At 44.8% G+C, this 19,885-nt stretch overlaps 1 protein-coding gene across 28 annotated transcripts in view; it reads left to right on the forward strand.

Moving 5' to 3' along the window:
* AFDN (afadin, adherens junction formation factor) overlaps positions 1-19,885 on the forward strand; it is a 144,567-nt gene that overhangs the window by 109,158 nt on the left and 15,524 nt on the right. For 15 of the 28 annotated variants that reach the window (XM_087865661.1, XM_087865662.1, XM_087865674.1 and 12 more), the window contains 7 exons: positions 9,013-9,078; positions 9,258-9,331; positions 9,774-9,892; positions 11,346-11,540; positions 12,358-12,449; positions 12,778-12,963; positions 16,286-17,284. In XM_087865661.1, coding sequence (XP_087721787.1) covers positions 9,013-9,078; positions 9,258-9,331; positions 9,774-9,892; positions 11,346-11,540; positions 12,358-12,449; positions 12,778-12,963; positions 16,286-17,284 — 1,731 coding nt within the window. Of the gene's footprint in view, positions 1-9,012; positions 9,079-9,257; positions 9,332-9,773; positions 9,893-11,345; positions 11,541-12,357; positions 12,450-12,777; positions 12,964-16,285; positions 17,285-19,365; positions 19,402-19,885 lie in introns of all 28 variants that reach the window. The other 13 variants (XM_087865657.1, XM_087865656.1, XM_087865655.1 and 10 more) reach the window with 1 other exon arrangement.

Consider the following 19,885-nt stretch of genomic DNA (forward strand, 5'->3'; position numbering starts at 1 on the left):
CCGTTCACTGGCTCCTGGAGCCCCGCGTACCGTGGCTCGTAATTACACACCCAGGGGTTGGTTGCTCTGTATTTTAATATTGCACCTTCGGAAGGTTCATAAAGTAAAAGTTCCTCTACCCTTTTTGCACAAGAAAAACACCCATGTACTCCCGCTGGTCATAATATGGTGAAGATCGCTGGAAATAATGCTGAGAGCCCGTGTGGGGCTTGCTGGGGTACAGAGCCTCTGCACCAGTGGGCGCATTAGGTGGCTTTGACTGTCTCTGAAACCCACTTTTGCTAAAAGTGAACTAAAAATGACCATTTTTAAGGTACTTAGGATATTTTACTATTTTATTTTGAAACGAACAGTTGAATAGTGTCTTAAAAGTATTTTAGTTTGTGCTTTTAGACTATATACTGATCGTAAGTTTTTAAATCTTAATTAGTTTAGAACATAAAAAAGATTCCTTTGTCTTAAAAAGAAGATGAAAACAGTCTTTATTAATATAGCACCTTCTCACTGTTTGAAGAGTAAATTCCTGACATGAACTACGATTAAGTCCTTTGAAGAATTTGAGACCTTCATTCTCACATTCTTTAATGTCTTATTGTGACCATGAGGGAAAGACCTAGTCAAAAAGATGAAGTCAGGAAATTTGGTTCCTTTTTAAAATCAGTTTCAAAGTACCCAGTGTGACTGCAGAATTTCTTCTGTTGTATGAAATGACTAGTGCTCTCCATGACTATTGTTCATGAATTTGGAAATAATGTTTCATGTTTTTGTTCTAAAAGCAAAACAGTAAATTAAGTTATATCAAAGAATAATTTTTTACCTATTTTATAATAATGGTCTAAGTGCTAATTTCTTGGATTGATGGAATTATTGAATTTCATTATAGTAGTCACATAATAGAAACGTTAAAGCTCTGAAGCAGAATCATTTCACATGATAGGACGCATGGTAAGAAAGGATCTTTATATGGCTCACTGGATGCAGGGGATCGGCTGTGGTTGTGGAGTACCCCAGTCTGGGGAAGGTTCAGACTGCATCAGCCTCGCCCACTTGCTCTCAGCCGAGGCCTGGGAGTCAGGTCTCCTCCCTGCACGGGGCATACCTGCATGAGCAGTGGACAGAAGCCAGGAGCTCGCCTGCTGTGGTCTCGCTCCTTTCATTTCCACACCACCCTGAGGTCTTGGGAAAGCCCTGCACCCTTGTGCTCGTGCAGTGCACACACACCGCAGACCTCCTGCAGCCCATCTAGGGACCCAACTTGACTCCCCTGTGTAGTTCATTTCCTTCATTTCATAAAGAGGGAAAGGAAAGATGGGATGTGTTCTGTATTCTGTGCCAAGGGTAAGCAGTGAACAGAACTGGACCTGGAGCCTGGCTCATGGAAACCAAGCGTAGGCTTGTTTATGACACCACACCTGTCCGGGAGCACCTGGCACGTACTTCCAGGGTTGTTGAGGGTGGAATGTGTATCAAGAACAAGTTTTAAAACTGATTGTTTCAGAATTAAGGTAATTCCCACCAAGAAGAGCTTTTCAATGTTTTTAAAACCCTTGTCTGAATTTTAATACTTTACGAATCAGAACTCCTTGTCTGATGGGAAGTAAATCTACTTTCAGACCCTGAGAAGGGAGCACGTGGGCAGAGAGTTGTACTGAACATCCTGATGAGTTTTAAATACTGCTGGGCTCACAGGTCCTCCCGGCCCACTATTGTTCTGGAACCTTCAGTAAAGAGCCCACACTAGGTCTCCAGCCCTGGGAACAATAGGCTTGACTCTTTGCCGGCATATCTTCCTTCCTCCTGCTGCTGCCTTTTTTTTTTGGCTTGTGTGTTAATGATGTTTTTATGCTGTTAGTCATATCATACTCCCCCACACACTTAGTTGGCCACTGAGCGTTTGAGGCGTAGGCTCCTCCTGACTGAGTATCTGTGCCCGAGGTGAGAGGACCTCACCCTCCGTCTTCTCAAAGATGCGCCAGTGGGAGCAGAGACTAGCTGTTTGGGGGCAGCCGGTCCTCATCTGACACGTAAGCAGCCAAGCCACGGGTGCATTTCCTCGAGTTCTGGGGAATGTACGGTGTGTAGCAGCTGAGTTCTTATTTCTGCCTCAATCGTTCTGTTTGGGAACCTTTTCTGTTAACTTACTGCCATTCTTCTTCTGCTGTTTTCCACAAGGAAACCCCAGTACACTTCTGCTACACCTCTCTTCCCGGTGCCCTGCCCTCCTCTTCTTCAGTAATCCCACCTCCCTCTCCAACCCCTCCTTTCCCTTTGAAAGGAAAGAGAAGCAGATTCAAGGCGCACTTAAGATTAAATCCTAAAATCACACCTGGGATCTCTGTTACTCCATTTTAATTGCTTTTCTAAGGACTAAGGATCTAGCTTTTGCATTTCTTTTGCGTGGCCTGGCTGGGGCATATTTGGTCAACACTCTCTGCTCTCTAGGAGTTTGGAATGATATTGGAGAGCACAGACGCCAAACAGAGCAGCTCAGGCACTAGACCGCCATGTCACTCAGAGTGTCTTCGGAAGGGAAAATGTGGCTTTGATGCTTAAAAATTTACTCCTCATTAGTTTAATTAAAGTCCAAAATTGTACTTAGTGTCATTCATAATTCCTGGTGCCTGTAAAATATACAACTGCTTTTCAGGAGACCCTTTTTAAAAGGAATTTGAGGGGTACCTGGGTTGCTTGCTTCTCCCTCTCCCTCTGCTGTTCCCCCTGCTTGTGCACACTCTCTTTCTCTCTCTGAAATAAATCAATAAAATCTTTTTTAAAAATAAGAAAAATAAAAAGGAATTTGATTTGTTAAGTGGGAATGGATAATTCTGGATGATTCTGATTAATCTTTTAATTTTACAAATACAAGACTAAAAATACAGAAATACCTTCAAATACAAACTTAGGTAGCTTTAAACAAGTAATCCTTAAAATTATTTAGCCTTTCCATTTTAGTGATTATGGTTACTCTTCCCATGGTTGGAAATCAGGATGTATAATGTTATATATAATGTATATTATCTTGTGCTAAAATCTTGTTTTTACTCAGTTATCTGCATAATTATAAATTTATTGCTAGTACCCGTGGCTACTAATAACATATAGTGTGAAAAAATCTATAGTGTCAGAATGGTGGTGTCCAGTAGAATGTGTGAGCCACAAAAGTAATTTTAAATGTTGTATTAGCTACATTTAAAAAACCCTGAAATTAATTTTAATAATGTGTTTTATTTTATACAGTATCCAAAATGTTATGATTCCAACATGTAGTGAATGTAAGTCATTAATGAGATAATTAGGTTCTTTTTTCCCTACAAAGCTTTGATAGCTGAGTATATTGTATACTCAATACACATTTGAGTTTGGACTAGCCACATTTCCACATTGTGAGTGCTCAGTAAAGCCACATGTGGTCTGTGGCCACCATACCGGACAGCAGTCTTAATAGTGTCTAATACCATTCCACCAACATTTGGTTACTGTTTATATAGCTCATATATACATTCTTTTACTGACAGATGTGTTACGTTGGTATGTAGCAGCAAAAACTTTCTGAACCCCATTTTCCTTTCTTAATTAGAAAAGGAATGAACTTGGGGCACCTGGGTGGCTCAGTCAGTTAAGCATCTGCCTTCAGCTCAGGTCATGATCCCAGGGTCCTGGGATCGAGCCCTGCATCGGGCTCCCTGGTTGGAACGGAGTCTGTTTCTCCCTCTCCTTCTGCCCCTCCCCGCCCCTCGTGTACTCTCTCTCTCAAATAAGTAAATAAAATCTTTAAAAAGGAAAAGGAGTGGACTTGCCTTACAAAGTTCAGTCTTCCTAGGCTGGGTTAGTGTGTGCATTACTCTTCAGAAAGAAGACATAGTGGTTTAATGCTTCTGAAGTAATTTTGTTTTATACAATTATCATCATAGTGTATAATCTTATTTTTATTCAGATGAAGTGGGGCAGGTAGTGAGAGCTTTGTAATGTTAAGGAGTTATTGCAGCCTGACGGATGGTAAGTTTGCCTCGGTGCTCCCTAGAGCTGACCTATTCCCAGTCCACGTGCCATTAGCAGGGATGAAGCAGCACTATATGCCCCTCTGTCCAGCCTGCCAAGGTGGACGTTTCAGACCAGGGCTGCTGTGGCCAGATGGAGACACTGGGTCCCCTTAGAGTTGGCCAGAGATGGTGGTGTCTTGGGTTGAAAGTAACTACCCATGTTGATTTTATGTATATACACACATGTGTGTATGTGTGTGTGTATGGTTAGAAATTCCTTAGACTTTGGGGGCGCCTGTGTGGGCTCAGTTGATTAAGCGTCTGCCTTCGGCTCAAGTCATGATCTCGGGGTCCTGGGATCAAGTCCCGCATCAGAGAATCCTTTGCCGCTCCCCCTGCTTGTGTGTGTTCTCTCTCTCTCTCTCTCTCTCTCTGTCAAATAAATAAAATATTTAAGAAAATAAATAAATTCCTTAGACTTCTTTGATTTCTGAGTATCCATCTGTAACTTTGTTTTTCTAAAATAATTACCAGTGGAACTGGTCATTTCTCTGTACAGCAGTTGTATTTGTAGTTTTTTATGTCCAGTTTGTAACTGTGAGCTGCACATGAAGTATGGATAGGAGTCCAATAAGCAGAGGTGGGAGGGGACCAGAATGAAAGGAGGGAAGGGAATTCCAATGGAGTAGGTCTGCTAAAGGGACCGTGTCTACAGGAAAGTTAAAGGTTAGCGGAATGGCAATGTGTTTATGGAAATGTAAGCAGTGGGTCTGTTAAATAAGGACTATTTCTAGGTAAGCAGTGTAAGGTTGAGACCACATTAGTAAGATTCAAATGCTAACCAAAGCTTGGGTGCCTCTTTAAGAATATTCTAGATCCACATTCTTCACTTGTGTATCACCCTCTCCCAAGAGTATTTTTTTTAATGTATTTAATCATTCACCATCAGTGACTTAATTAAAGTCCGTTTTTATGACCAACCTTAAAAGGACCTTTTAGAAGCCTACTGGGTCTTTGCCATTGAGGTCTCTAATAATCATTGTCTCATAATTCCTCAGATGAAGATCTCCTTTTCCGAGTAGCTGATACACTGATAAATTGAACTTGGAATTAAAGACGTGATTGTAGCTTAGAACTTAGGAAATTCCCATCACGTAAGAAAATAATAGCATTTCTTCAATGCTGTGCCCTTCCCATCGTCCATTACCCAACTGTAATGGAAGATAGCTTCTTCCAGAAACAGTACATGTGGTACCATAGTCTGAAATGCTTAGGGTTCCTAACTTGTTAAACCAGGAACGTTCCAGTGTTACCAAGTCAGTCTGTGATAGCTGCATCAACTGCTTCCTGACCCACGAATACTAACACTAATGTATTCATTCAGTAAGATTCTGGACTGCCTCATGGTAGGGTTTGAGAGGATGGCAGTGACCACGTGGTAGGAGGACAGACGGCAGCGACCAGGGAAGGGAGACAAGGAGAGCTGTCTGTATGGTCAGTAGCTAGAATACAGGACAGAGGAACTGTTCCAGGAATGTAGGTGAGAGAGAGCTTGTGTGGCTTGGCCAGCAGTGGCAGGTGAGCCCAGGAGTCAAATGACGAAAGCGTTTTGGCAGACACATTGCATCAGACGTTTTGTGTGGAAAGTACAACATAAACAAAGGCAGGAACACGGAAACAGGATGGAATGAGGGCACAAGAAGGAGGATCTGGATCAGGCATAGTGTGTTGTGAGAGGGGCGAGAGCCTGAACTCGGGTTCAGGGGGCAGCAGCTGCTCCAGTCTTGGGTCAGGAGCCCCGTGTGGCATGCTTCAGGAAGGGGCTCCTGCGGCAGGTTGCACAGAGGGGACCAGCGGGACAGTCACACAGAGGGCTTGCCAGGACTGTTGGGAGGTTTATGCTGGAAACTTCTGCCCATATTTAAAGATGTAACGGTCACGATGCTGTCCAGTGCCTATATTACGTGATCAGTTTTACTTGAGTATTTGAACACAGGCTTTGTAAACCTCACACCGCGTGTAGCATCCTCCCGAAAGGTGCTGCAGGGTTTGCGGTCACTTTCATAGTATTTGCACATCGTGTGGAGTCTCCTGGATGGAAATTGTATTAGTTGTCTAGAATGGAATACGGGGCCTGGTAGCTCCCCTCAGGGGTGTGATTCCTGGTCTGAACGAGGAGGCTGAAAGCAGAAGGGGGTATCACAGTGAAGCTACCATTCATTCTGAGTGTGGAACAGAGGCCCCTTCCCAGAGTGGGCATTGTGACAACGGAGCTAACTGTCGGCCAGCAGAGAGTATGTGAGCAGGGCCTTGACATAGGGAGAAGCAACATGTTTTTTCTCTTGTTCTTTTATCGTTCTGTTTTGTGATTTTAGAAAGACAGAGTTCTCTTACAGTTTGTCTAAATAAATGTTATTTGTTTCATTATTAATAATAATCTCTTATAGGGGCACCTGGGTCACTCAGTCATTAAGTGTCTGCCTTCAGCTCAGGTCATGATCCCAGGGTCCTGGGATCGTGCTCCACATGGTGGGGCTCCCTGCTCAGTGGGGAACCTGATTCTCCCTCTGCCTCTGCTGCTGCTTCCTTACTTGTGTTCTTTGTCTCTGTCAAATAAATAAATAAATAAATAAAATCTTATTAAAAAATTAAAAATTTTAAAAATGTATATATTTACTATTTTGTTTATATCACTGTTACTAAAAATATTAGTATTACTGGTAAACATTTTTCTTTTCAAAGACGGTGGTAATTGAGTATCTTCGTAAAAGGACAGTTTTATGATCTGTACTACATCATGAAGATGTCAGTGCCCACCCATTCACACTAACTGCATCCTGAAACGCTGTGAGCACTGCTTTGCTCTCAGTCAGACGGAGAACACAGGAAGCAGGTCATTATGCTCTTAGAACCTTTGAAGAAATGGTCTGGCCTCAGGTATTAGCTGTAAGGAAACACCCTGCAGCATTTGCAGAAAAGAGGAGGGGGATTTTCAGTGCCCCGGTCGGAATTATTAGACGCTACAGAGAAGGCCGCTCTGGAATACAAGCTTCGTGAGGTCCGGGGCGTTTGTCTGCTCTGTCCACGGATGTGTGTGAAGAGCTTAGGACAGCATAAGGGAGCATTCAGTGAGTATTTGTTGAAGGAGTGAAGTTGTCATTTAAACAGCTGAGTTGTTGAATTAAGCAGTCAATTGCAGATTACATAAAAGTATGAACTGTATTGGGGAAAAAATCATCTAATTAGATTACATGCAAGGGGATACTGTGTGTCATATAACCGATGGGCTGGAGGTAGGGGCTGGCTTACAAGTAATTTCCCCTAGTGCGTGCTAGGTCTCTGGGTTCAGGGAAACCCAGGATTGGCCTGCGTGAAGTCAGGTAAAAGGTATATCTATTGCTCTGTTGCTGTCTTGCTAAGTGAGTGACATGCTAAAATTCAGAAAGTTGCCATTTATTGAGTGCCTACCATGTATTTATAAAAAAGTATAAGCTTAGCCAACTATCTCAGTGCTTCGTGTGTGTGTGTGTGTGTGTGTGTGTGTGTGTGTGTGTGTGTCAGAAGGACCAGGCAGAGGTCTCAGGTTGCACTTGGTTATCCTGTTGTGTTGGAAATGCTGGATGATTTTTAAGGGGCACCCGTCTGTCTGTAGGCAGTCGGGTGTCTGGGGCTGGGCAGATGTGCAGCAACGGGGTATGGTAGTTGTCGAGGGACAGACAGACACCGAGGAACAGATGAGAAAACCTAGGCCAGAGGGTGGGGAGCTGGAAAAGAGGGGTTTGATTTTTACCTTGTGTAGAATTTGTATAAACTCCGCTCGTAGGTAAGGTGACCACATGAAATTTGAAACATACTGTTTCCCAAAATTGAGTTGTTTTGTTAAATTGATACACTCTATGCCATTTTCATAATGAGAAACATAATAGATGGTTTTAGGGTCACAAAACAGTGGCATCCTACATGCTGGATTTTCCTGAGGGGAGAGCGGGGACAGGCTTCAGCAGAGCTCCCCAGTCAGACTGTCCTCTCCAAACCAGCTCTGTTAGCAAAACGGAGAAAGTGGAAATTATGTACTTCCAGAGTGTTGTGGAAAATTTGTTTCAATTAAATCATTTATTGAAATCACTGTCCTTACAACTCCCTGGGATACCTTTTATATTTTTGCTTTTATGACACAGTACTTCATAACTATTGCAATTACCCTGAGCTGAGAACTGGATCCTCGGTCGTGGAACACTGGCAGTACTATCCAAGTGAGATTTCACGCATGCGAGTGCTTCCTGCGGTTGTTCCACAGATTGTCCGTATTGGATCTTTAGGTTCTAGTTGGAATGTGCAAGTGGAATGTTGCTGATTCTGTACAAGACTTGTATATATTCCTTAAAGCTGTTGCACAGAATCTGCTGGTCCAGACGGGCCTGTGGGTCGGGGCGCTAGCTCCGCCTTCATCGCAAGTTATAGTACATGATCCTTCAGTTGAACCAGTGCACAGGATTTTCCACAGAGCCCTGCCTTACTACCTAAGTCCCTCTTCCTAGATGCCACAGGAAGTTTTTTCTTGTTTTAAATTTTAAAATACAGCTTTGGAAATAATAAGGGGATATAGGCAAATATTGGAATATAAAAATACTATAATAAATTGCTTTTGTATAAAAATGATTAGTAGCCTATGTCATGAGGGTAGCTTTAGCTCTCACTTAAACCTAGGACCGTCAGAGCTGTTTGGAATTTCCATGAGGGTGCCAGGTCTTAGTCGTCTCATCAGCTGGTTTATGAATAATCAGTTTTTCAAGAGTACTTTTCCTTGATTTAGAAACCTAAAGTAGATACATTTCCTGTTCGTTTCTTTGTATTTACCTAATAGTGTGTTAATTTTATTAGTTCTAATTCTCATGTAAAAACAGGAACCAGGACTTTTGTTACAATTATCTATGTACTAGTTTTATTTTTTTTATTTTTGTTTTGTTTTACTGAGTATTGTATTTTTAACTCTGTATTTTCAAGCAGTGTTTCCTGCTTTGTTTTTGCTTAGGGTGCTGGTCAAGATAAACTTGGAATCTATGTCAAGTCTGTTGTAAAAGGAGGTGCTGCGGATGTGGTTAGTATCATTTTTAAGTAAGTTTTCGGTGTGTCCTACTCAGCAAATGACCTGCGATGCCCCACTGATACTTGTAGTTATAAAACACCATGTCGACTGTTTGCTGATTGACTTTCCTCTTCCTCCTCTTGCCCTGGCTGTCCCCACTGTCCAAAACACGTGCCTTTTGGGTGACACAGGATGGACGCCTGGCTGCAGGTGACCAGCTCCTCAGTGTGGATGGACGAAGTCTGGTAGGACTCTCTCAAGAAAGGTATTGTTTATGTATTTGTTTAAAGCTGAATATTAACATGTTTAGGGATATTTCACATTTGGAATTAGAAGACAAAAAATAATGCCAAAAAGCTGTGCCCTTACTCCTCACCTTTTTAAATGTAAAACAGTGTATATGACGCCTCATTTGTTAGCAGATTATAAATACGTATTTTGGTTTGGAGCAGTTTCTTTGAAGCTTAAAAAAACATACTCTTGGCACGTCCTGGGAATTTGAGTATCATCTTACCATTTTTACTGTGCTAACAGGAGATGTGTGCTTAGTTAATCTTTAAAGCAAGGAATGGGCAGCAGGTCATCTGTCTGGAGGTCGGAACTGTTATTCAGCATAGCGGTCGGTCACTCTGGTCACAGGCTGTCATTGTGAAGAGCGGGCACTGCATTTCGTTTTCTTTACGTTTGTGCCACTCTCTTCTTCCTAGGGCGGCAGAACTCATGACAAGAACAAGTTCTGTGGTAACACTAGAAGTAGCAAAGCAGGGAGCAATTTATCACGGCCTCGCCACCCTGCTCAATCAGCCGTCCCCGATGATGCAAAGAAGTAAGAGCTCCTTGTGGAGAATTGCATGCCGTCTCTTCCTTTGACTATTGCCAGCAGTAGCTGGCTTGTAGCGCCCACTCACCGCGTGCCAGGCGTTTTACCGTCCTGATCTTCTCTTTGTAGCCACATAAACTCTGTGGGTTAGGGTCTTTTGCTTTCACGATCCCAGCTGGGGCTGCAAGCACTTCAGCAAGGTGCCCAGGACAAGTAGCCAAGAACTGTGTTCAGGATCTAGCCACGCGATGATTCACTAGGTCCATGCCCCCCAGGAGCCCCCGTGGGACTGGCCGGCTGCAGGAGGATTTCCGTCCGCCCCGCACTAGGCCCTTAGTTGTAGCCAGTGTGATGTGGGATATAACGTCTTCAGAGCACAAGTGGGATTCTCTACTGAAATGACATCTGTGTTGTGCGTATGAATAGTTACTTCAGTCCTGTGTGCGCAAGACATGATTATCCTGTTATATGTAGTTCACTTTAAATTAAAAGCTCAGTTATTTGGATAAGGTAATCTGTGGTGGGAACCATGATTTTGTACCAATATCAAAAATCTCAGAGTAAAACCAGTAGATTTAGGGCTTTTTAAAAAGGATTAGTTCAGAAATCACAGGGAAAAAACCATTAGGACTCACATTATCTTTTAAATCATTATATACTTTGCATTTACTTTGCTAACTTTGTGCACAGCCACTAGGTCTGGCCTTGATGGACCTCCCTTCTCCATCGGTCAGTGATCTGGGGGCTTTGGCCAAGTCCAAGACCTGAAGTCGACCTCATGGTAACACAACGACAGCAACCAAAGCTTCTGAGAACCTGGGCCTACTGTTTCCTGGAATAAACAGAGAGTGTATCTTAACACAACCATGTGTTGTAGTGTAGACCTCGACTGAGCGTATTTCTTACTTATTCGCACGACCGTACTATATTGGTGCAGCTTCCAGTCGTTCCAAGAAGCAAACCAGACTGTGAGTTAGAAGTCAGAGGGAAGCTGTTAGAACAGAGAACACACCCAGGCTGCCCCACAGGGAGATCCAGAAGCCAGAAGGAGAGCATAGACAGTCACACCAGCTGTTGGCCCTGCTAGCTACTAAAAGAATTAGTGTGCTTTAGAAAGTGAGGGAAGTGTATTTATCTTTCACTTTTTAAAAAGGTTACTTTCAAAATAGTCTTGTGACTTAACAGGTGGGGTTTATGAGAAAATAGGTTGGAAAGAGCACCTTTTCCCATCAGTGCCAGTTAAATGTTGCTTTTAATAAAGATTCTCTGGAAAGATTGTACTGTTAGATTAAAAAAAAAAGTTACCTTATTTATTCTGCTAAAAATAAGGTCTTATGAAATTTTAAATATTTGTAGATGAATCTACATATACAAAGTCTTTCTTCGAAGACTAATAAATTGGTTGTTTAAAATAAATTCTTGAACAAATGAGGGGAGCCTGAATGCACTTTGATTTCAGTTTCAGACCGTCGTGGCTCAGGTAAACCCCGACCAAAGAGTGAAGGTTTCGAGCTCTATAATAATTCAGCTCCAAACGGGTCACCTGAGAGCCCTCAGCTGCCCTGGGCAGAATACAGTGAACCGAAGAAATTGCCGGGCGACGACAGGCTGATGAAGAACCGGGCTGATCACCGCTCTAGCCCCAACGTGGCAAGTAAGAGGGGTCACTTTGCCTGGCCTGCCCTGGCCTGGACATGCACGGTCACTGTCAGTGTTGGGGCACCCCGTGCTTGCTTAGTGATCAGAACCATAGGATTACCTGCATATAACTGGCCAACGGACATGTGCTTTTTGTGAGAGAGATCAAAAGTAATGTTCTTCCAGGGGTGCCTGGTAGCACAGTTGTTAAGCGTCTGCCTTCGGCTCAGGGCATTCCGGGATTGAGTCCCACATCAGGCTCCTCCGCTGTGAGCCTGCTTCTTCCTCTCCCACTCCCCTGCTGTGTTCCCTCTCTCGCTGGCTGTCTCTCTGTCACATAAATAAATAAAATCTTTAAACAAAAAAAAAAAAAAGTGATGTTCTTCCAATAGAAAGTAAAAGCTGGGTTAGAACATGTTTGATTCAGTTGATGCTCGAGACGAGTCATTGATACTGTCTCTAAGGACTTGGCAGGCTGCCAGCAGGAGCTTCAATGGCTTTTATACTTTTGAAGGGTTGTTAACGAGAAGAAGAATCGATAGAAGGATATGCAACACATGTAAGGTCTGCAAAGCCTAAAATATTTACTGTCTGTCCCATTGCCAGCAATGTTTGCCAGTCCCTGGTCTATAGATGAAACTTGGTAGCTCTGGGCTCTGATTCTTCAGGAGAGAGGAGTGGGTGCGCTGAGCCCTATTCTGTCACGTGGGTGCTGTTTGTCTCTGCTGACTCCTCACTGGCAGTTGGAAGATGGAGGAAGGAGGAGGAAGGAGTGTGACATCGAGTTTGTTGATCTCATGTTAAACTTTCTTTTCCCTGACTCCTTCCAACAGATCAGCCTCCTAGCCCTGGAGGGAAGAGCGCGTACGCCCCCGGAACAACAGCTAAGATAACGTCTGTCTCCACTGGGAACCTCTGCACTGAGGTGGGAGGACGAGGCGAACATCCTCACTACAGCAAATACTTAGGCAGAATCCCTAAACTGTCTCCTCACATGTTCACTCTGAAAGTCAGCAGTGCTGAGAATTCCTGAGGGCTTCTTCATTTTTAATATAATAAGGAAATTAGCTTTAAATTAAGAAGTCAGGGCAAAATAAAATGTTTTTCATTATTAGTATAGGATCAGACACTTAATTTTTAACACATTTTTAAATATATCTACTGTATTTTAAAAAAACAGATCATTGGAAATTAAATTAATTTATGTACAAATTGCCAAAAGCTTACTTTTCTTTCTTCTTCCCATTTTACAGGAACAGACCCCTCCACCTAGACCTGAGGCCTACCCCATCCCCACTCAGACGTACACCAGAGAGTATTTCACCTTCCCAGCTTCCAAATCCCAGGACCGGATGGCTCCTCCTCAGAACCAGTGGCCAAATTATGAGGAGAAGCCACACATGCACCCAGACAGTAATCATTCCAGTATTGCAATTCAGGTTAGAGAGAAGGAGTCCATGAACATTCGCGGCCTGCAAAGATAAGCCGGTTGACAGGGTAAAATCTGAATGGTTTCAGAGATACGTTGATACTCTCTGGAGGACAGCACTGAGACTGATACCTTTTTTCTTTCCTGGTTTTGTGGTTAACTGAGGAAGAGGGGATAGGAAGGAATACTAAATATGAAAAAGAATGCTTTATTCCCTTGCTGTTTGATTAGTGAAGGGCTAGTGATAGTGCACCTTCGTTACAGTTTGTGAGGCAGGATTCCTGATTCAAGGAGTGAAAAATGAGTGGTGTGTGTTTTTCTTTGTTTGTATCAGTCCAAGCACTGGGATGCAGACATAACCATGGTCCCTGCCCATAAAACTATTTATGTGGTTGGGAAAGGAGACGGATAAAGTCCATACAGTGTAGGAAGCCCTGCTAGCGATTTGGGTCCTCACTGAGTCGCAGAGCTACCTTTCATTCTAGGTGTGACTAGCACCTGGGCTCCCGCATTACAACTCTCTGAATAGAAGAGCTTTTCAGACCAAAGGAGAAGGCGCAGAGATGTGCCGCTGAGCAGGAACCAGGCTCGGGGCAGGGGCAGTGGCAGGCCTTTGCAGCCTGGAAACACACAGCAAGGGCTTGACGTGATAAGCTGAAGAAATTGGGTTTTATCCAAGTTAGTAGAGAAGGGAGTGTCGGTCTGAGTCATTGAGGTGAGGAACGTTATCAGATGGGATTTTCTGTTTAAGAAAGGTAACGTTGCATTGTGAAAGACTGGGAGAAGAAATCAAATATATGCATAGATATAGGCACAGTCTAGGATATGTAACAAATACGGGTCCTGGATAGTGAATTCTGGTTGTGGTGCTTTAGTTGGGGTGGTTGGAGGAACCCAGGGAGGAGGTGCAGCTGAGCTGAGCCAAGGCCAGGCGAACAGAGGAGGACTCACAGTCACGGGCAGGTCAGGACGAGTAGCAGGGAAGAAGAGCTACATTCTCTGAGGGCAAGAAGTGATCCTGAGGTCACAGATGTTGTCATCTTGTCCATGGCGCCATCCTGCCTGTTTCCTAGGGAGGCCTGAGTACCCCAGGTCCAGTCTGTCTGGGACCGTTGGATGCCCTCCTCTGCCCCCCTCCCCCCCCGCCGGCTCTGCCAGCGAGCTGGAGTTAGCAGAGAAGAGGTCTTCCTCCAGATTTCTCTTTCACAATGAAGTACTTGTGTGCCTTGCTTCCTCTCGCGTGATTTGTTAACCCTTAGAAGATCTCCTTCCCTTATGTCAAGATCATATACACGTTTTCTGCTATTTTATGGGAATACCATTATTAAGCCCCCTGGTTCCTAGTGTATGTCTGCCGTTTCCTTCTGCCTCACCTCGGGGATAAATGAGAATAGAAGAGGAAGTCAGGGAGCTGAGAGGTCAGCGCATTGACACGTCACTTATGTGGATCCTGACATGACTGGGCCTCAGGGGCCCATGACTTAGCAGGGGATACATGGAGAGATGGGACGAGGGCACCAGGGGCTCACGTGAAGTCTGCAGGGAGAGCAGAGCAGTGATCCAGGAGGCTCAGTGCTGCAGCAGAGAAGAGCCCATGGGGAGTCTAGGGCTGGACGTCTGAAATCTCGTACTTTAAGAGTATCTGTTCTACAAATAGCAAGAAATTTAACGATACTGTAGACTTGAGCATCAGTCGAACTGCTCGTGTCCACTTTTATGCCCGTATTTTTCAGTACAGTGCTTGTTGTAAATGTATGTTCTCATCCTGATGGTTTTCTTAATGACATCTTCTTTTCTGTAGTTGACTGTGTTGTAAGAATACAGTATATAATAAGACATACCAAATACGTGGTGATTGACTGTTGATGTTTCTGTAAGGCTTCCAGTCAACAGTAGGCTGTTAGTAAAGTTTGAGGGGGGGGGGTGTCAGAAGTTGTATGTGGATTTTTGACCACCCAGCGTTCAGTGCCCCTAACCCTTGTTCGAGGGTCTGGACACTGCCCAACAAGCAAGAAACGGTTTCTGTGGGCATAGTGCAGCTATAGCAAAATGTGGGCAATAAATGTTGCATTTTTCTATCAGGCTACTGTTTTTTTAAGTGATACTTCATTTTTTTGTTGTTGGCTTATTTTTTAAGGAAAGGAAAGCGCTTATTTTCCAGATTTTCATCTTTTAATTTCTGCACATCAATAGGACAAGAAAAAGTGTTTGACATCATAGTGAATCATTTCTATCAATATTTTTTTTTTTTTTTTAAAGATTTTATTTATTTATGTGACAGAGAGACAGCCAGCGAGAGAGGGAACACAGCAGGGGGAGTGGGAGAGGAAGAAGCAGGCTCATAGCGGAAGAGCCTGATGTGGGACTCGATCCCGGATAGCCAGGATCACGCCCTGAGCCGAAGGCAGACGCTTTAACGACTGCGCTACCCAGGCGCCCCTCAATATTTTTTTTTTTAACATTTTATTTATTCATTCGACAGAGATAGAGACAGCCAGCGAGAGAGGGAACACAAGCAGGGGGAGTGGGAGAGGAAGAAGCAGGCTCATAGCGGAGGAGCCTGATGTGGGGCTCAATCCCAGAACTCCAGGATCACGCCCTGAGCCGAAGGCAGACGCTTAACCACTGTGCCACCCAGGCGCCCCCATTTCTATCAATTTAAACTACTTTTAGACATGCCGTTGTGCAGAGACTAGCCCTTTGGGAGAGTGTGTTCGTTTCCATCTTTTCCACATATACACACTGTGTTTTGTACCTTTCTAAGACAGGAACAGAGACAGCCAGGTGCCTGGCTTGTCCTGGCATGTGCCCAGCTCTGCCGGAGTTTTCCCAAAGCCAGTCATCAGCTGGTGGAACCATGGCTGGCGTGGTTAAGATTTGATCATGACTCTTACTCAGAATTTTACTACAGGGAAGTAAATCTTGTTGCTTTTCATGTAGTTACACTAAACACATTGATCCGTCAGTTGTGGGAGGAACCACAGTGCAGATGCGTGTGAGGGCCCACCGAAGAGTGGGGAGGCCATGCTTGTCCATGAAGTACCTGCGTGTCTGTGCCGTGGGTGTGTGTTTGCCAGTGATGCATACAGGAAGTACAGCTCCCCCTGGTTTGTAGCAGATAAAGAGATTCCCTAGAAGGGCACTGACCCCCCTACCCCGACATGGTGCCGCACGTCATGCATGCCACAGAGCTGGACGGTTTCCGCCTCTGTTCAGCATTCCCTTAACGATTTCCCTAAACTGTGTTCTCCCTGAAGATAAGATATATGTATTTTTAGTCATTTTTTTCTAAGCGGCTGAAATAGAACAGTTTTCCTTTTTTATTTTTCCAGCGTGTTACCCGTTCCCAAGAGGAACTTCGGGAGGATAAAGCATACCAGCTAGAGAGGCATCGAATCGAGGCAGTCTTGGATCGCAAGTCTGATAGTGATATGTGGATCCATCAGAGCTCCTCGGTGGGCTCCAGCACCTCCAGCCAAGAGCACCTGGACCACTCCTCCAAGTCAGGCACTCCCGCATCCACTCTGACCAAGAGTGGCCCTGGGCGCTGGAAGACGCCAGCCGCTGTGCAGCCCATGCCCGCGGCCGTCTCCCAGCCTGTCCAAACAGACCTGCCCCCGCCGCCGCCGCCACCTCCCACCCACTATGCCGGAGACTTTGACGGAATCCCCATGGACTTGCCTCTCCCTCCGCCTCCTGCCGGCCAGACAGGACCTGCGTCTGCTCAGGTGGCGGCCACAGAGCGGCGGAAGCGGGAAGAGCACCAGCGGTGGTATGAGAAGGAGAAGGCCCGTCTAGAAGAGGAGCGGGACAGGAAGCGCAGGGAGCAGGAGCGGAAGCTGGGCCAGATGCGCTCCCAGTCCCTGAACCCGGCCCCGTTCTCTCCTGTGACCGTCCCACACGTGAAGCCAGAAAAACCGTCCACACTGCAGAGGCCCCAGGAGACGGTCATTCGGGAGCTGCAGCCCCAGCAGCAGCCCCGCACGATTGAGCGCAGAGACTTACAGTACATTACGGTCAGCAAAGAGGAGCTGTCGTCGGGAGACAGTCTGTCCCCAGACCCGTGGAAGCGGGATGCCAGGGAGAAGCTGGAGAAGCAGCAGCAGATGCACATCGTGGATATGCTGAGCAGGGAGATCCACGAGCTCCAGAACAAGCCCGAGCGCAGTGCGGAGGAGAACGACCGCCTGCGGAAGCTCATGCTGGAGTGGCAGTTCCAGAAGAGACTCCAGGAGTCCAAACAGAAGGACGAGGATGATGAGGAAGAGGAGGACGATGACGTGGATACCATGCTGATCATGCAGCGCCTTGAGGCTGAGCGGAGAGCAAGGGTAAAGGGGAGAAGTGCTGTGGGCATGAGTACCTGTGCGTGTCGCTCGTGGGGATGGCCACGCCCAGGCTCCCGGAGGGTTGGCAAGGGCCCTGTTCTCTCGCGTGGGGTACCTGCTGCTGCTAGCTGGTGTCCTGCAGAGTGAGCCAGGGTTAGAGGCACAGACGTTGAAAAGTAAATACCATCCACATGGGACTTTGCTGTTTTAATGAGCAAACTCGTAGTTGTCCTTCTCATTAACACTTCAGTTGAGAAAACAAGTTAATAACCACTAATTTGTTAGTAACCAGTAATAATCCTCATCAGGGGTTGGCAAAACTTTTTCTTAAACAGCCAGAAAGTGAGTATCTGAGGCTGCGTGGGCCGTGGGCTGTCTTAACGGTGCAGCTCTGCGGTCGAACAACAAGAGCCAGGCGGGACCTGAGCAGCGAGAGTGCTGTGTGCCCCGGAAATGTCCTTCCCAGACGGGTGGCGGGACCTCTGCTGACCCCTGGTCTCGATTATCAGCACTGGGTGGGGGCTAACAGTGAAGAGTGCTGAGAACCTCGGAGTGACGGTCTTCCTGTCCTTCCCAGAAAGGAACTCTGCAGAGGGCTCAGACGCTCACTGAACGACTGTCTCAGTGGTAGTATAAAGATACTGAGAATTTAGTTTATTCCTATTTCTCCGTTTGATAAAAGTAACTTGCTCTTTTCTTTCAAATAAAAGAAGTGAAATTTGTGTTCGTTGAACACAGTAGATCATTAAAGTGCCAAATTTAAGATTCTTTGTTACTTTATCAAGAGAACGGTTGACAGAGAGGCATTTAACAGTAAAAATCTGCAAATTGCTATCAACCTGTCATGTTAGTGAGTTTGTCTACAGTGCAGGGTTCTGGGGAAGGACAGCCTGGAGCATGACTTTTGGATTTTGTTTCTAATTGCAACTTTGATTTGATACTGTCAGTACCAGAGATCTAAACAAATAATTGTTAAGTCAGACGTTTCAGTCTTCCCACATCGTGATGCAGCTAATCTTAGATAATCATTAGTACATAAAGCCAGCAGTCTGATCCCTTTTCAAGTTTGTCCTGTGAATTATTTTCCTGAAACATGTCACACACTTCTTATTATGCACATATTCTCAGCAAGCAGTATATGGAACTTGGCCCAAAATTCAGCTGGAACACTGAGGTGTCTTAAACAAAAGTCCTAATGTTAATTGTGACGTGACTCTGTTAGTATTATCCCAGTCACCAGTAATAAACATCCTTAAAAACAGCTCTGCTTACCATCAGTATTGTTCTACTTGAAAGAACAGCTGCAGTAACGGATCAGTGACGGTGTTAGAATTGTTTGTGCGGTTTCCACTCTGGCGTCAGGACTCCGGCCTCGCCCGTGTACACGGCGTCTGAGTGCTCGGTGCAGGGTCCCCTGCTTTGGCCGGTGCCGCTAGTGGCGGGTCATCCGAGGAGCTGAGTGTGCTCCTGGCCTCAGATCTCTCACCCCCCAGAACAGGAGAGCATGCTGCATGCTGAGGCCACACTGAGAGTGAAGCCCATGTCTCTGGGAGAGAAGTAGACATCGTTAACCTTTACTGTGGTAACTGTGCCCGGTGGTGAGAAGTTAGCACCACATCGTGGCATTTCTGCAGCTGTTCTCCGCAGTGAACTTTTACTGAAAGTCTGTCAGGTTTTCCAAATGGTTCAAACAGTGACTGTTTCAAAGCCTCTTAGTATGAATTAGAGATTTGGGAGGTTTCTACGATAATTTAGTTTAAAATGTCTGTGTATTTATCATTAATCATATTTAAGATGGATATCTTAGTCTCCCAAGTAAGAGAGGTCAGGGAAATTGTACTTTTTAAAGTTTCTTCCATGTACCTTAATAACGAACTCAAGTGTTTAATACATTTGTGGACATTTCCTATTTCTGAGTCTGGGAAGCTGGTCTGTAGCGTGTACTGTTCCCATCAGGTTGTCCTTCAGACGCAGATGGAGCGCGGGAGCAGCAAGCATGCCGGTGGTGGTGGAAGACAGGTCTAAACTGGACTTTTTTCACACCTCATCTTTCTTTTTTTTTTTTCCTTCTCTGTTACCTGCAGCAGACTGCTCTGCCAGCAATCTCTGTTCTAGATTTGGTATGTTCTCATTTCTTTCCCTTTGGTACTTTTTTCCTGTCTTGATTTTCTTTTTTTCTTTCAGTGGTGGTGGTTCTGTGTTCCCAGTAGACCCATCCCAGGGGCGTCCTGGAGCAGGATGTGTAGTTCGTGCCTCGGGAAGCATGCCTTTCAATGTGTTTAGATCTAGTTACTCTTTGCTTCTCTCCGTTAATTTTAAGTGTTACTGTTTGTTTATGGTTTTTGACCTTTTCTCAGTTTTAGTCATAAAATTGATTCTGTGTATTCTTACATAATCATAATTACATGAGCAAATGAAAGAAATTTTGCGATGAATGAACTATTTCATTCTTAGTACCTTGGTAATAGATTTTGAATAATCAACTATTAGAAACTCAATTGAAGTGGTATTCACAATATTTTGCCAATTAAGATGTAACTGTCTAGGATATTACTGTCTGTTGGTAGAATAAGAGAGCTTTTCAGTAAACATTTATTCTGTGTT

The sequence above is a fragment of the Ursus americanus genome, chromosome 11, assembly GCF_024610735.1.
Source record: "Ursus americanus isolate L20-20 chromosome 11, mUrsAme1.1.p, whole genome shotgun sequence".
Classification (NCBI taxonomy): domain Eukaryota; kingdom Metazoa; phylum Chordata; class Mammalia; order Carnivora; family Ursidae; genus Ursus; species Ursus americanus.